The sequence below is a fragment of the Poecilia mexicana genome, unplaced genomic scaffold (genome assembly GCF_051168715.1).
Source record: "Poecilia mexicana isolate PSO_F unplaced genomic scaffold, ASM5116871v1 scaffold_6, whole genome shotgun sequence".
Classification (NCBI taxonomy): domain Eukaryota; kingdom Metazoa; phylum Chordata; class Actinopteri; order Cyprinodontiformes; family Poeciliidae; genus Poecilia; species Poecilia mexicana.
This window is the reverse complement of record NW_028263375.1, coordinates 22,161,725-22,177,057: the sequence shown is the minus strand read 5'-3', so window position 1 is coordinate 22,177,057 and position 15,333 is coordinate 22,161,725. Positions and strand designations below refer to the sequence as shown.

The 15,333-nt window shown below is 37.2% G+C and overlaps 1 protein-coding gene across 1 annotated transcript; it reads right to left on the bottom strand.

The window, feature by feature from the left end:
- Positions 1-567: 567 nt before the first annotated feature.
- On the bottom strand, positions 568-15,290 carry slc12a3 (solute carrier family 12 member 3). Its single transcript, XM_014967622.2, has 26 exons — positions 14,622-15,290; positions 14,206-14,322; positions 11,550-11,625; positions 10,813-10,908; positions 10,584-10,723; positions 10,390-10,500; positions 9,382-9,493; positions 8,958-9,088; positions 8,711-8,795; positions 8,289-8,449; positions 7,819-7,926; positions 7,591-7,714; positions 7,090-7,191; positions 5,540-5,695; positions 5,347-5,446; positions 4,809-4,920; positions 4,551-4,688; positions 4,115-4,218; positions 3,903-3,985; positions 3,735-3,812; positions 3,540-3,638; positions 3,341-3,452; positions 2,753-2,839; positions 1,944-2,082; positions 1,798-1,865; positions 568-1,685 (listed from the first exon to the last, which is right to left on the bottom strand). Exons 1-26 carry the CDS (start codon positions 14,904-14,906, stop codon positions 1,544-1,546), a joined length of 3,066 nt encoding a protein of 1,021 aa, XP_014823108.2. The 5' UTR covers positions 14,907-15,290; the 3' UTR covers positions 568-1,543.
- Between the last annotated feature and the right edge of the window lie 43 nt (positions 15,291-15,333).

The window sequence follows — 15,333 nt, the reverse complement described above, 5'->3', positions numbered from 1 at the left end:
TCAGTTATCTTATTCAGTCCGGAATGGGTACATGTCAATACATTGGAAGAACATTGAAATATTAATTTGTCAGTAATTCACTTAAAAAAAGGAAAATCCTGTTACACAGATTAGTTAAAAAGGATGGATGAAAAAGATGTTAGTGTTAGGCATTACCACAGCTTTGACAGGATAGTAAAGGAAAGCCAATGAAGCAGTTTGGGGGGAAATTACAAGCTGTGGACCCCTATTTATTTAGTATACAAGACACTTTTGGCTGTAGAACATTGGAACATTTCCAGAACATGTACTATGTGCTCTGATGAAAAATATATTAGCATGATAAATATGCTTAAATATGCTAAATAAATTACCCCGGATTACACACTACTTCCATTTGAGGGAGACCCAGAGGAAACCCATGACTAAAGTCAATGGACTAGTGTAATTACTGGCTTTGGGATCCTTCAGACTAAACTACTTCAGCATGTCACTGATGGGAAGGCGTCTGGCTTTGCCATTGAACCTCTTTAAACCAACCTTGGCTTGGTGGAAGATGAAAAATGAAAACATGATGGCCACTTCATAGGTTTTTAAAAAAAGCAATTTCACATTTCTTTTATTTCCAATGTTTCATATGTGAACATAAAACATGGGTTTTTCATGATTGAAAATTAAAGGAATAAAACTCCAGAAATACATTAATACATTCCACAATCGAAGCTGATTGAATTGTTTGAATGAAAACAAGAAAAAACAGTCATTATTAATGTTCTTAACATGTCAGAATTATAAAGGAAATTTCAGGAGATTTTGATTTATTAAAAGCTATTTAATGAAAATAGTTGATTTCTCTGATCCCGCCCTCAGAATTAACTACAGTAGCAGCGTACCAATAAACATGCCACAACATAAATCAACAGCTTAATTGGGTTATTCATTTCTAATAACCAAATCTTGATAATGCAAAGTTTAATGGCAGAAGATCAACAGGTTCTGTTTGTGATTTGCCAGACTCTCACAATTTTCAGATTTTTATTTAGAAAAATTATGAAAACCCAGAATCATTTCCTTCCACTTCATGGTTATGCACTACTTTGTTGTTTAGAGAAAATATGTAAGAATTTGACTGACAGTGTGAAACAATTACAAATATAAAGCCTATTAAATTAGGCATTGATATAGAAATGGACCTTGATTTAGATTGTCATTTTATTGTATTATAATGCTATTATGTTTTAATAAATTACATAATTAAGTTTTGGAAGCAAATCACTCATTTTTTACTACCAACCCAAATTTAGAATAATTCAGAAAAGGTGTTAAAAAGTGTGGCAGATCTGCCACACTTTTTGAATATCTTTTGATTGTATTAAAAATCAATGGAGGAAAAATGAATATAAATCCTTAAAAAAAAGAGAAATTATTTTTGTGTGCATGTGAGTTACTTTTTAAACATTTATATTGTCATGTTGGTTTCAATTGCACAAAATTTACATTAAAATATCTCAGGTTTTTCAGTTTTCAAGGCCCCTTTTAACAACAACATAATTACTGGAAAAATTTATTGGCAGTAGAAAGTAAGAACGCTCTCCTGGTTTCCTCTGACCATCAGGACTGGAGCTCTGAGATCCCGGGACAAGATGTCGAGCCAAGCCAGGTACAGAGAACTGGGACAGCTGCCTCGCCTCCCCACTGGCATGGTACTGTTAGGAGACACAATGAAGGACACTTAACAGGATTTATTTTCAGTTTGCAACAATTGCATCTTCTGGCTTGAAGGACAGAAGCAACGAAAGTTACAAATGTTGCACTCACATCACAATCAGAGCTGCATCTCTGGAGTAATCTAGCAGCACCTCATTCAGACGAATCTGACGGAGGGACTGAAGGTCACACAGTGTTAATTCTAGTTACAAAGAAGTGAGGGATAGAGAAATGTGAGTGGTAAGAATTTCTCAGACCTTAGCCATGTTCCTCTCCAAATCCTGGTTAGTGATCATCCAAGGTTTTTCCTGCTGCCTTGGAGGGTCAGAATCAGAGTCCTGTTTAGGATTTGAGTCCACCCTAAAGCGACCAATCATGTTCTCGAAATGATGAACACTGGAGAAAATAAGAAGTCCATTATTAGATAATGTTTCAAAAGTCTGGATCAGCGTGTTTTTTTGTGTGTTTTTTTTCCCTTCTGCTGGATGGAAAAAGCAAAGTACACGTCATGCAGTTTTCCTTGTGGTATCATCTTTATCAGCAACAAGTTGCTTTCTGAATGACTTCACCATTATGTCACAGTTTTTGGAGTGATTTTGATTTACTTCTTTTCACAGCTGCTTCAATTTGTTGAGATTTAGAGACAGTTATTTCTGCACGGGTTAGACTTTTAACAAGGTTGAGCTCTGGACTAAGATTGGGCATTGGCAACTCCCTTATTCTTTTCCTTTTCAACCATCCTGTTCTGCATTTGCTGCTGTGTTTAGTATCATTATCCTGTTAATGATCGAGTTTGGATCAAGCATCAGCGATGAACTGAAGGAGTTCATCGCCGACTCAATCACTGTACGGTATCCAAGTATCCAAGCTTGTAAAACAAGCCCAAAAGATCATCACGTCCATCAACATGCTTGAAATTGGTTTGAGATCTATAACATGCTAACTGAGATCTGGGATGGAGTTTCTGGATCTTTCAAAATTTCTCTTGCATAGATTATGTGATAAATCTGATCCTGAGACAGATTTACTGAAATACCCAATCCTTGAACAAAGCGTGCAGTCTTACTTGACAGGCTGAGGATTTTGGTAGATGTCTGGAATCACTTCAACGTCTTGGAAACCGAGACGGAACTTCTTGATGAGAGACAAAACCCTAGGAACAAACCATACACCGAAGATATTTTTCATATAATCTCAAAATAAAAATAAAAACAATCCTGTCTTAAAACAAAAACATATATTCTATTATGACTATATTGCTTCATTTAAACTTCATATAACAGCCATATAAATCATATCACAATTATTGAAATTAATGATAAGAAATTAGGCAAGCCATTTAGAATTATTCACTAAACCACAATGAGCTTAAACAGGACTGGCTATACCTTTTTTTTTATAAAGTCAACGGTTTTCAGTGCTCAGTATTATTTCATTAATTGCTCTGCATACATGCAATGTAGCTTTGAATTAATCAAGGCCAAAAACACAAAGTGAGCACATTTATTGTAGCAAAAATCTAAAATCAACATTTACACAAAACCTCCACCGTAAAAAAGAAGAAAAAAAAACTCAGATCCTTCTGCCCATTTTTATCCCCTCCTCCCAAAGAAACTAAAGTAGTAGATCTCTTATATGAAACAGGTAATCTTACTCCTCTTTCTGCTCGTCCTTTTTATCCGTTTCCGCTCCGACAAAAATTCGGACCTTACACCTGGCCCAGCGCTTCCTGCGAGTCAGCAGGTATGGCAGCAGCAGCGTCAGACCTATCAACAGAAAGATCATCTTTAGGAATCATGCTAAAAGCAAGAGATAGAGGTGATGACTGGCGACTGCAGACGTAGCGGTCCCACCTCCGTCATCAGACAGCCAGTAAATATCAATGGTCTTCTTCCCTTGTTTTTTCTGGAACACGGTGGTGTGCTGCGGCTCAAGATCAACAGATACAGAAGCTGCAAACAATAATCATTGTAGGATCGGAATATATGTAAAGCTCCATCAGGAAAATACATGTTTTCTTGTGGTGTGATGATGTGCACAGTACATACATGTTGTGCTCGTTCGAATAAGGGAGCCGGGAGAGATGGTGTTAATGCTGTCCTGTCCCTCATCGAAACCCTGATTAACTGTAATAAGAACATTAACATCAATGTGAGACAGGGAAGAACGTATTGATCACTTAAAAACTTTAAATTGTTCTTTAATAATGCTCTCACCATGCGACTGAGGTGGACTGGAGACATCCAAGCCCTCTTTCATCCTCAGCACACACACTCCATATTGCAGGTCGAAGGCATCACTGAAGAGCACGTAAAATTGAATTCAACAAAGCTTTGTTTTCTTCATGTTTGGACAGTAAAATATTTCAAAAATTACATATCCATAAGATTATTTATGCTATGTAGATAAGTTCGCAAATATTACTCACTGCAGGATATTTATGTAGTTGTTTGCAATAGATGGCTCGGAGCGCCAGTCTTTCTTGAAACCCATCATCAAAACGTTTGGCTTTATTCGACCCAATCCTGCCCCCTGGTGGGGAGTTAGCAACATGAGCAGAGTGGAAAGAAGATGGTCACGTTCTTAAATATATTCAAAGAAAGTATAAAACTCTGTGAAAATGAATCCTCAAACTTTACAAATTCTATGCCAAACCATCGGACACAGATTATGTTGCATAGACTGAACTCTAAAATTTACTGAAACACATTAGAATGAACAAATGTTCTAGATAGACAGCTGATTCCATAATGGAAAATGTAGAACACTTTGTTGAATAGAAAGATATTTCATTCAAAACACTACAACACTGATCCTTGTTTAAGTCATATTTTGGTTGTTAGGGAGTTTGAGCCGTTTCTGACCTGAAGTAACATGTTAACCCCACAACGCAGATCCGGAGCCACAACTCCCCTATAAAATGACTTTATCTTCCTTTGGTTCAACCAGGAGATATGGCTGTTACTGCTCGCCTTTTCTACAGCTGATGGGGAAGAATCGGCCTGAAAATCAGGAAGGACAATTAGTAGTTCTTTAAATTGCTACGCTAAACACAAAGAACCTTATGTACTGCTTTATTGCATGAGAATGAGTTTCATGTGGGCATTTTAATCTGAACGCACAGTGACCACATTTCCACACATCATCAGACTGAGGTCCTTTGTGAAACAGTTGACGAGATCCAAGAGAGCTGGACGACTGCTGGGAGGACCAGTGAGCACCAAACACTGGGGTCTGGAGGGAGCAAAGGCATAAAGAGGTTTAATCCAGACCCAGTATCAAAACAGGAAAAGTACTATAACCATAGCAAAGCACCTTCTTATGTACTTATACCGACTTCTGTACATGATCTGAATACACTAAAACAACTTAAACTATTATTCCACTGTTATTCCACTGCAGCAAATAATTTTAAGAGATACATCTGCAGTCATTTTACATTGTCTTTTGTTTTTCACCACATCCAAATGGAGTGTTTGTTTCCTGAAACCTGAGTCTTAGTCCCACTTGACCAAAGTACACAATTCCAGCTAATGTCTAAAGCAGAGTTTAGGAAACTGTCAAAAACAACCAGTTACCCCATGAGATCACTCTTGGCTGCAGTCCTCTAACAGTGAGCTACTCATAAAATCTTCACACAGACCTAAGCATATCACTAACCTGTAGTTCTTGACGTGGTCCTCCACGACGTTCAGACCCACACAATGGTTCAACGCCATGTTGTAGGAGCTTGCTTGGAGTGACGAGCCCCAGTTCACATCTAAGCCCAGCAAGGAATATGAATGAAAGCTTTGATATGACAATAAGCTAGACTTTTATGGAAATATATTTTTTTTACAGCGAGTCAGATTACCTGGCTTTTTGTACAGTGTGTATCCCAAGAGGAAAAAGACAACTCCAATTGCAATAAGAGCCGCCCACCAGGTCAGCAGGAACATGATCACCACACAAATCACAGCACATAGCAGCGACAGCCACTTACTGTAGAATCTGAAGGATGGACGCCAACCTGCAGATGTACAAATAAACACAATCCACACTTCCCAGTCAGAGAAACTGGCCTTTGTTTTAGCTACTCTATCAAATGCTCAAGGGCACAGCTTCATGCAATTTAATGTAGACATTAACATGGACATAAAATGATACACAGCTACATCATGTTATGCACTTGCATGCTTAACATGATTCATAAGTTACAGTGCAGGGAAAAAGTAATTTTCACCTTTAAGATCTTGTCTGTTTTTTGGTCATTTGTTGTTCATGTCTGATCATTATATGCCAAAATAAAGGAGTAAATGTAAATTGCCGTTTTTGGGATGACGATTTGATTTGTTAAAGTTGAATAGGCAATCTGACCCCATGTAAGTTCTGGTTGTGAATATTTAGTGGCAGCACATGGCATCACGCATTTGCAATAACTCCTTTGTATTGCTGTGGAGAAATTTTGCCTGCACTTTCTTTGTTTGATTGCTGTAACTTTGCTTACATTGGAGGGTTTTTGAACACGAATAATCCGGTTAAGATCACTCTCCTAAACTGATGGGACAATCATTCAGGATTCTGCTGGAGACCAGAATTTGTGCTATCAATTATAGCAGGTTTTCAACTCCTGAATCAGTGAAGCAGCCCCTGAGAATGATCCTGCCTCAATTGTGTCTGTCTAATTATACTATGTTCTGTTTAAGGAACACTGCCAGTGTTACTCTATATGTACAGGGACCACATTGCAAAACTTCTACTTTTGTCTCGTTAGTCCACACAGACTATTTTTCCAAAAGTCTTGGGAACCATCAAAAATATTTATGGGGAAAGTGAGACCGGCCTTTTTTGAGGTCAGTAGTGATTGTCCTCAACTGAGGCCCACCCAGCTTTAGATGCTGTTATTGCTCCTTTATGACCTCCTATTTAAAGGACCAAAATGCTATTTTGAAAGTTCCTCTGTTCCATGGTTTTTGTAATCATTTATAGATAATGGCTCTCACTATGGTTCAGTGAAGACTCAGAATCCTAGAAAAGTTTTTGCATTTTTTCCAGAGCTTTATATACATTTTTTGTTTTTTTTAATGTGTACTTGAATTTAATTATAGTAGGTCGTGTATTACCTTTTAAGATCTTTTAGTCTACTTCATGTTGCCAGAGGTTCTATTTAAATTAATCATTGTTATTAATTTAATCAGGCTTAAGCATGGCTAGTAAAAATGAACACCCATTCAAGAAGGTGTTAGTATATTTCAGCTCATATTTTCACAGAGGTCCTGGTCGGTTTTGAAACTGACTTTTCTTTTTACTCAGGCTGCCTTTGTCTAATACATCAAGCATTTCTTAATGAAATGAACAAAAAAAAAAGTGACAGAAAAGCAACTACAGAAGAACTCTGCAAGAGAGCAAATATTTTTGACCTACCTGGTGAATTGGTGATTGAAGCATGGAAGCAGCTGAAATTGATCAAAGCGTAGGAGCAGAGGTAGAAATTGGAGATGATTGGAGCGATGGCATTCAACTCGGCTGGTAAATTATAAGACAGAAAATAATTTTACTTGTCATAAGCTACTCTTTATTGAGTGAAAAACATGAACCTGTTTAATGTTAACTCTTCAACTGACCAATACGGTTAATAATTAAATTTGCATTGTATACATGATGAAAAGATAAACATCAATCATATCAAATATACTGACTAAATTGATATAAAAGGGAAAAAAAATCATATTCAGTTACTAAGAATTTAAACTGCATCTTGATACTAAAATTATTTTTGCTTTCATTGCTCTCATAAACTTTAAGACTTAATTTTGTGGTCATAAAGAATATCTATTCCAAAAACCAAAAAGTTGCTGAATGTTAACCCAACGCGCTGTAGGACTTGGTTAGAAAATACATTAAACATCCGTCTCATTGACTCACCAATGATAATAAAACAGGCAGCTATGATGTACGTCAACAGGTAGGCTCTGAGTGGCTCATGGTTTTTGCCATATCCTTTGCCGAAGAAACCAATGAGAGGATAAAGATGGTCCTTGCAGAGACACTGTAAAGCAGAATATGATAAATAGGATAAAAACTTCAAACAAAAGATGCAGGGCCATTTTTTTCCACATCTGTATAGTGGTGTTTGAGAAACTGTGTTTGTACCTGAAACACCTTGGGAGCAGACACCAGGCAGGCCAAAGCTGAGGACAGAGTTGCTCCAAATATGCCAGCAGTGATGAGAGGGCCGAAGGCCGACACCATGCTTAGCGACTAATCACAGAAAAGGTCTGATTTATTAAACGCCTGCTTCTTGTCAAAAATGTTTTATATGGTTCACGGAAAATGTATGAAAAAATGTGTTTTGATTGGACATCTATCCTTGTGGCAATAAATAACTTAATCTTAGAATTTGATTAAAAACAGACACAAGATCAGCTACAGTTACAACTGATGTAGATTTTATGCCATCATATTGCCGCCTTGCTCTGCATCTCCTTATAGTTTAGAGGCATTAATAGCTATTAACTATTCACATTTTTATTGGAATTAAATAATGTCAACAAAAACTGTCCTTCACAATTTTGGATATAAGGAGAGTGTATAGTGGCATGATTGCATAGGTTACAACTGACCTGATAGTAGTTACTAATGCCGTAGGTGCAGGTCTTATTGTTAATGCACTCGGTGAAATCCCATCCATGCTGACATGGTAAACCTACGCAGTCGTCGATGGGTGTTGAAGGGGACAAAGTATCATTCAGAGAGCCAGAGGCATCCCGGACCACACAAGATCCTGCATAAAAGTTAACATACAAAGGAAGAAATTCAGTATTAACAACCATCGACAAACTTTTAATGACAAAAAAAATAGACATAGAAAAGGAAACGATTATTAGCTAGGGATTAATAGTTCAGTGCTGGGAAGATTTTTTTTTAAGTTTACTCTAGAGAAAACGGCAACAAAACATGTTCAAATACTACATTGGAAGTGTACTCTCTGCATATATTTCCCATACAGTAGTATGGGAAATACAATAGTATACAGTAGGCTTACCAACGGTTGCAGAGATGACAAGGTAGGAAAAAGTAGTCCAGAAAATCGCCATCAGTGTCCCTCGAGGAATAGCTACTGTTGGATTCTAAGATGGAAAACACATAAGATACAAAGTAAACTACTTCTATCCAACCACATTAATATTTATTCATGCGTATTTTATTTAGTTTTTTTTATCTGTGGGGGATATATGTTCCCCCCATATATTGATAGAATAGAAGAAAGAGGAAAAAATACACTTGCATACCTTCAGATCTCCAGAGATGTTGGCTCCTGCCAGGATGCCCGTAGCAGATGGGAAGAAAATGGAGAACATGCCAAAGAAACTGCCCTCCGGACCCCGCCAGTCGGGTACGAAATTGGCAGCAAAAATATCAGCTGTTGAAGTTGAAATGGTAAAAGTTACGGTAGAATCAGGGAGAAGGGAGTGTTATTTGTCTTGGTGTAGAACTTGCAACCTAGATTGGCCAGTTCATCCCAAGGATTCATATCTTATAGACATGTTTTATGTCAAAAGTATAAACTTGCCAGAAAAATCACCCATTAAAATATAAACTACAATAAAAACAAACAAAAAAGACAATTTAACTACTAAAATGATCAAGGAAATGCAGTGGGAAGATTAAAAATGTAAATATGTTCAGCTAGGGCCAAGTGCCAATAATAGTTACCTTTGTAGCTAAAGAATCCTTTGGCTTGTTTCTCCACAGAAGCAGGCATGATGGTCCCAACGATGTAACTGGCAAATGACACCATTATGACAAGGAAGAACAAAATCTGGGCCTGTGGAAAACACATTGCAAAGTACTGTAAGTGGGCAGTGCAGACAAACATTTAAGAAGGTTTATTAAATAAAACTGGGTTTTTAGCAAAATCTGAACAATATCATCTCAGACTCCATTGTAAAGGTTTTTGTTTCTATTTCTGTCCCACTCTGTGAAAGTCTCATTTTATGCAACTGTTTGAATACATTTATAGTTGAACTAAACTGGTTTAACCTTTGATGTTACAAGGCAGAAAGCCTTGGCAGTGCCTGACATTCTGTTCAAACACAGCTGAATTTATTCCTATAAACCTTTTATGTGCCACAGATTATACAACAGTCAATTCTGGAACTTGTATAGAAACAGTCAGGTAACCTAGATATATGAAGTCTGGAATGTGGTGTCACAATTTTATGCTCACAGTAAAAAGAACTACTAGCAAGACTTTAGGAGAACATTTTAAAAATGTGAACGGAAATTTTAAAGTTCCACCCAGTCTTTTTAAAGATACAATAAAATTTAACTATACGTTTTATACTGGTCTCAGCTGGAGTTCAGAAACCTTTACAGCCCCGAGAACCATTACTTTTGTTGGTTGAGCTAAAATTAGCTCAGGGCAACAACAGATTAAACAAATTAGCTTTTTTTTTGTTTGTTTCTTGGGAATGTGTTTTGATTTTGAAATTAAAGACTAGCAATTTAGTTTTAAAATAAAGAAAATCATCACTGATAGTGAAAAAAAGCATTCTACGACAAAATGTAATGTGGAACCAAAAGAAAACATTACCACATTAAAAAGAACATCCCTAACACTATTTAACACCATCTATTATTCTTATTTACTTTTCAGAAATGCTATGCATATCTTTGAAGTAAACTCCCAGGATTGTTAAATTCTTTGACCACCGATCTAACCTTTGACTCCCACGCCATGCCAGCCATTGAAATACCAAGCAGACATGTTACAGTGATGATCCCAATGATGCGGATGTCATTCGTTCGGTCCACCATGACAGCTTCATGTTCCTAAGAAAGAGATGCATATAAGGAGTTTCTGTTTGGATTATTGTGAACCTGATTTGTGCATGTGTGTGGAGAATGCTTCTCACCCTCATGAGGTCCGTGACCGTCTCAGCAAAGCCCACTGTGTGCATTGCCACAGCCACAGCATTGGCAAAAGCAAAGATCAAGCCAATAGAGCCGCCCAGCTCTGGACCGAGGCTGCGGCTTATCAGGAAGTAGGTACCGCCTTGGGGTATGACGAGGTGAAAAATATGATCTGGTTAGAAGTTTGTGACTTTTTCCTCATTGAAAATAGACCATCTTCTAATAACAAACCTCCTTTGACTTTTCCGTTGGTGGCTATGGCTGAAGTGGAGAGACCAGTGATCCCAGTTATAGTAGATGACAGCAAAATGATGACCCAGGTCATACCTGTCAGAGGTGGGAAACGGTCTGAGTAAAGGTTCAGTTCATCCATTGAAAATGTGATGTAATTTAGCATACACACAGACCAATGAAGGTTATGTCAGTCAATTAATTTGCAAGGAGCTGGCAGTTCTGGAGCGGAAGACTTTGGTTCAGACAATTGCAGTCAATGAGGCATTTGAAGGTCTTCATATACAGAATATGCCTTGTAAGATGCGTTGGCATAATTAGCACTTGATGTAATTTGATTTTGTTTGAGAGTTTGCATTATGGTTGGTTGTGTTGTACAATTTGTCAACATGTCAGCTATTCTCTATACAACAAGCAGTTCTTAATACAGCCATCCAGTTGCATATGAACTTGAAGTGCATCATTTATCAAACCCTGACAAGTGCTGTCAATGCCATCTGGCACGTCTATGAGACATTCTTTATGTTTGGAGAACTTCACTTACATTGATTAATTGTTCTTTTCTACCTCTTCTGTCATAATTTACAAACGCTTTTCACCAGATCCTTGCAGACTGAATCATTTTCATAGCCACATTTTTTTCTACATGTTAACTAAATAATGCTTGAAATGGCTTAAAGTCTTAAAATTGAGAACAAACACTTGAAAGTGCGTCACACCAGGAATGCTCAACATACCGATACCAGCCTGAGCCGTGATCCAAGGCAGTCGCAGGTACAAGATCACCCCCCATATGTTTAACATGCAGCGAATCTGTGTAGAAACAAGCAGGATTTTTACAACTATGAGGCAGGAGTGAATGAAAAAAAGTTTCATTTTACTACTGGCAAGAGAGAAAATGTATGACTGAGGGTGCCAGACGTTTACATAAAATTGTGTTTCATTTTAGAATTAGGTCATTGCAATACACCAATTAACTAATAAAAAAAATATGAGGAACAAAAATAGCTCAGCGACACATTTAAATAAATGAGTAACTATGTTTTAAGGGACACAAAGTACTTGCATCATAAGTGAAGGGATCTGAACTCTTGAAGGAGTTCAATGGAGTGTGGAAAAGGTGATAAGTTAAGTTTAGCATGTTGTTTGGAAAATCAATGTATTCAGGTTTAGAATCAAAGCCGATCAGTGTGCTTCATTGACACATTGTCTTTAGCAGGCCAGTAATATCTTTAAGCTTATACAGACTTGTACATTTATTTTTATTAATGATGCAACATTTTACCCCAGATTGCACTTTGTTTGAATGATCACTAGCCTGCAAACATCTTATAAATAATAAAAAAAAACAGGACTGATTAAGACAACTTGCATTTGTATTACCAGACAATATTCATTGGTTTATTTTATCCTACTTACATAATTAAAGTTTTGATTACATTTACAGATCAGTGCATATGCATGTTGATTGTTTTATATGAAGCAATGTATTTGAATGGCAGGTCAGCATCAAGGATTTAGATGTGACCCTAGAACAAAAACACCTGATTCAGCTTCTCAGGTCTACAAGAGCCTCCTACTGACCTGACTATGTAAATCAGTAAAACAAGTCCTCAAGGACAAGATCTGTCCTTTTTGGTCTGACTCAGTACAAAACTATTTGTTTTACTGACAAAGAGTTAAAGTTTAATTCTTCATTTCTGCATAAAACTTCCGTCAGAAGAGCAAAGAAACAGACAAGGAGTTAAAAAAAAAAAAAAAAAAAAAATCTTTAAAGCAGCCTTTTGAAATTGCTTCAGGGTTTAGGCAGGTTATCTGCTTTAAGATGTACAGACTGGACAAACCTGCACAATAAAGTTACTGAGTGCTACATTTTTACAAGTAGGCACATTGTAAATCTCACCTGAACAATATTTTATAGGGTTTGTTTAAAAAACACACTTGTTGGTACTCAGTGGAGATTCCTTCTGATGCAACAGTATTTTCCCCATAGATGTTTTCGTCCGGAAAACCATAAAGCTTTTCCACAGTTCCGGCTGTTTGAGAGGTTATAAACATTTTTTTTTTTTTTTTTTTTTTTTTTTTTACCTGCTACTAATACAATATGATGAAGAGAAAAACAAAAGCTCAAGGCGAATTTACCTCAAGACAAAAGTGACATTGAGAGCAAAAACAACAGAGAGACAGTGAAGATGTGCGCGAGGCTGTTCAATTCGAACACCGAAGAAAATTACTTCAGTGGTTTTAGTGCAGAGGAAGAAGATCGAGATGATGACTTTTCTGGTTCCCCATCAACTTCTGGACCCAATTTAAACCACTTATCACCTTCAAGGCCATCCTGTCCCAGCTCCTCTGCATTCACTCACCCTTACGTCCTCTGCCTTCATTCACCTCTCTGTTCACTCTGTCTCAGTACCATGAGGCCATCATCTTCTCTTACTCTGCTCTGGAATCAGCCGTCACCTGATCCGTAAAACTGACTCCCTTCCTCAGTCTGAAAACCTCAAAACATCTTTTCAAATCTGTATAATCTCTGTTATGTTTGATTTATGCAAGTTGCTGATAGTTTGTTGGTGTATTGTGTTTTATTTTTTGTACAGTGTCCTTGAGTATTTTGAAAGGTGCTTTAATGCATTTTTATTATCTGGCTCAATATTTTTAAGCAGTTGTGTTACAGTCATGCTGGGAAAAAAAGCATCTACAGTATATATATATATCTACAGTATATATATATATATATATATATATATATATATATATATACACATTATATATGTGCGTGCGTGCATAACTATCTTGATACAATGAATACCTGCAGTGAGGTATTTACAAGTGCAATTTTGTTTATTTTCAAAGTTAGTGAGTGCATCCATACCCAACACACTAATCCTTGCAGGGCTGCCGGGGGGGCTGGTAGACCCTGATCATATCGCCAGGGCAACACAGCCAGGACAAACAACCAATGCACACAGTTTTAACTAACAGTCATGTTTTTGGACTGAGGGATGAAGCCAGAATACCCAGAGAGAACCTACAGGGAGAATATCCAAACTTCCTTTTGCAAAGCAACAGTGATAAAAACTAAGCTACTGTGCAGCCATGGTTGCAGTCAATAGTTCAGAAATTACAGTACTTTTAAACATTCAAAATATGGTTTTGAATTACTTTAAAGTTAAATGAAAGACGTTTCATTATGGATTACAAATCAGAGAGAAAATACCCAAGACAAGTAAGAGTAATAAAAAAAACAAAATTGTTTCCCCCTTACTGGTTTGAAGCCCAGTTTACCTTTTTCAAGCTGATGATTCCAATTAGAACATTGCTGACACATCTCAATGAATTTAATCCATCATAACCTAGCCTTACATCAGGCAAGTCTTCATTTCTACCTACCATGACTCCCTGCACCCAACCAAAGCGGGTGGGTTCAGGTGGGGGCTCCTTTTCCTCGTCCTCATCTTCAGACGTGTCTCCTTCTCTCTCCTCATACATGGGAGGTTTGGAGTCATCCTAAACAAATTAATTATTAAGTCTGATGACTTAAAGACGTAAGAAAGCATAGTTTAAAAAGAAAATTTAGTGGGACTGGTAGTATAAATGCTTGTAGCATAAAAGCAGTACAATTTGAGAAAAAGTAGTAACTTCATTAAGCATAACTAGAACGAAAATATTGAATCACTGCATTGAGTCGACAACCTTACAGAAATAATATCCAAGTCATATATAGATGAAAATTTAAGATATATTTTGTACTTTATTTGCTCGTTGAAAAAGTATTGAATATATGAACTGGTGAGTACATTCCTTACCTCGGAATTACCATGCAGTTGATGCAGAGATGGCCTGAAGCGTCTTTTCCGACCCCACGCCTGGCTGTTGGCGTAGAAATCATACTGTGGTGGCGCATCTAGAGTCTCGTAACCACTCAGAGCAATAGATGGACGGGATGTCATGCTATTGCCATCACCGTAACACTGATAATAATCCGACTCATCAAACCCCCCAGACGATGTTTTGCCATTAAGTACCGACAGTGGAAGGCTAGGTCTGTATGCAGACAAGTTAACATCGTCATTAGCAGTTGGACGCTCCATTAAAACAAATGTCACAGAAATCTCAGAAAATTTCAAAACGATATTGGCGAGTCAGACGTATTTCCCTCATGCACAGCTGGCAGCTAGTCAATGAAGTTGATTATGGAGTTGCAGTTAAAAAGGAGGAAGGCTTTATTACGAGGGCTGGGTTTAAAAGTGACCTCAACGTAGCAGGAAGAGCCTCAGGCCAAATAAGATGTTCACTTGTTCAGTGAAAAGTCAAACAAGACTCATTACAGGAATTATTAAACCTGACATGAACGGTTTCACATTGAAGAGGTCAGCCAAGAAATTCTTTAGGACTTAAAGCCAGATATTTGATTTAAAAACAATTCACAAAAAAACTTTTCTACAGATTTTTCTTCCCTTCCACCCCAAACATTAAACACATAAATAAAAAAATTTGCTTTCAAATGCCATTTGAAGT